The sequence below is a fragment of the Trichoderma citrinoviride genome (genome assembly GCF_003025115.1).
Source record: "Trichoderma citrinoviride strain TUCIM 6016 unplaced genomic scaffold BBK36scaffold_443, whole genome shotgun sequence".
NCBI lineage: Eukaryota > Fungi > Ascomycota > Sordariomycetes > Hypocreales > Hypocreaceae > Trichoderma > Trichoderma citrinoviride.
The window spans coordinates 1-1,179 of NW_020195151.1; the positions used below are offsets into that span (position 1 = coordinate 1).

Below are 1,179 nucleotides of genomic sequence, written 5' to 3' on the forward strand. Positions count from 1 at the left end.
CGTCGTCATAGGTACAATCTCGCAGTGGGGCGAAGTCTCCAAGACGAAGAAGACCGCTCGCACCAAGGCCAAGGACGCATCCTCCGCGCCCGCCGTCGCGGACTCGTCAGCCGCCGCTCGAACTGCCCGTGGAGGCCGCAGCGCTGCCGACGGAACTCGTGGTCGCGGCAGGGCCACGGAGAGAGGAGGCCGTGGCGGACGTGCTAGGGCAGCCCATCCCACCAACGGATCCCGAACCAAGGAGAACCAGCAGCTGTCTGTGCCTACCGAAGAATCCCCCGCCTACAAAGACGACAAGGCCAACGGCGCCGAGGAGAGGCCCGTACTCGCCGAGAAGCCCGTCGTTGCCGAATCCCTCAACAAGCCCGCCGCTCCTCAGGTCAAGACCTGGGCCAGCATGCTCCGACAGTCCACAGCTCCCAAGGTTGTGCCCGCCCTCCCCAAGGAAGCTCCTGCTCCCAAGCCCGCCGAATTCGTCGAACCCGAACCCGTCCCTGAAACCGCCGCTCCTGTTGAACCTGAGCCTGCCCAACCCGAACCCGAGGCCGAAGCAGAGTCCACCCCCGTTGCTGATCAGGCCACTCCTGTCGCTGCCCCCGCCGTCACCGAACCACCTGCCGAGATCAAGCCCTCCCAAGCCGAGCTCACCGAATCCAACCTGGAGCAGGTTGTTGACGTCTCTGCGCCCCCGCCGACCGACACCGCTGCGAGCACAGCTGCTGGCTCTTGGGACCCTCGACAGAGCCCTCCCAGCACCAATGCCACTCCTCTCTCCGCCGCCCAGCAGCAGCAGCAAGCTCAGAGGTCCGCCACTAGCGGCTATGCTGCTACCGCTCTGAAGGCTACCACTGAGAGAGCTGCACCTCGCACTCCGAGCTTCCAGCGACGAGTCCTCGACCAGGAAGAGGCCGTGCGCATGCCCGGTAACCGGGAGGTGGATCGCGCTGCTGTGCAGTTCGGCGCCTTCAACCTCGCTGACGACGAAGATATTGATGGCGAGCGCGAGGAGCCAGAGACCCGAGCTCAGCCTCCTGCCGACTCTCCTGTTGCCGTTCCCCGAACCTCTCTTCCTCCGGCTACCCAGCCTGTTGCTATGCCGGAGACCTTTGCTCCTAAACCTACGACTAACCCTCCTCCTGGAATGACACCTACTGGTATGCTCTTTTATTCCCCCCCCCC

General features: G+C 64.6%; 1 protein-coding gene across 1 annotated transcript; it reads left to right on the plus strand.

Moving 5' to 3' along the window:
• Nucleotides 1-10: 10 nt before the first annotated feature.
• BBK36DRAFT_122161 (hypothetical protein) lies at nucleotides 11-1,156 on the plus strand (the record flags this gene model as incomplete). The annotated part of the gene is made up of 1 exon (XM_024897440.1): nucleotides 11-1,156. A coding segment is annotated over one exon (1,146 nt), but the record flags the coding sequence as incomplete, so codon positions are not given.
• Nucleotides 1,157-1,179: the final 23 nt, after the last annotated feature.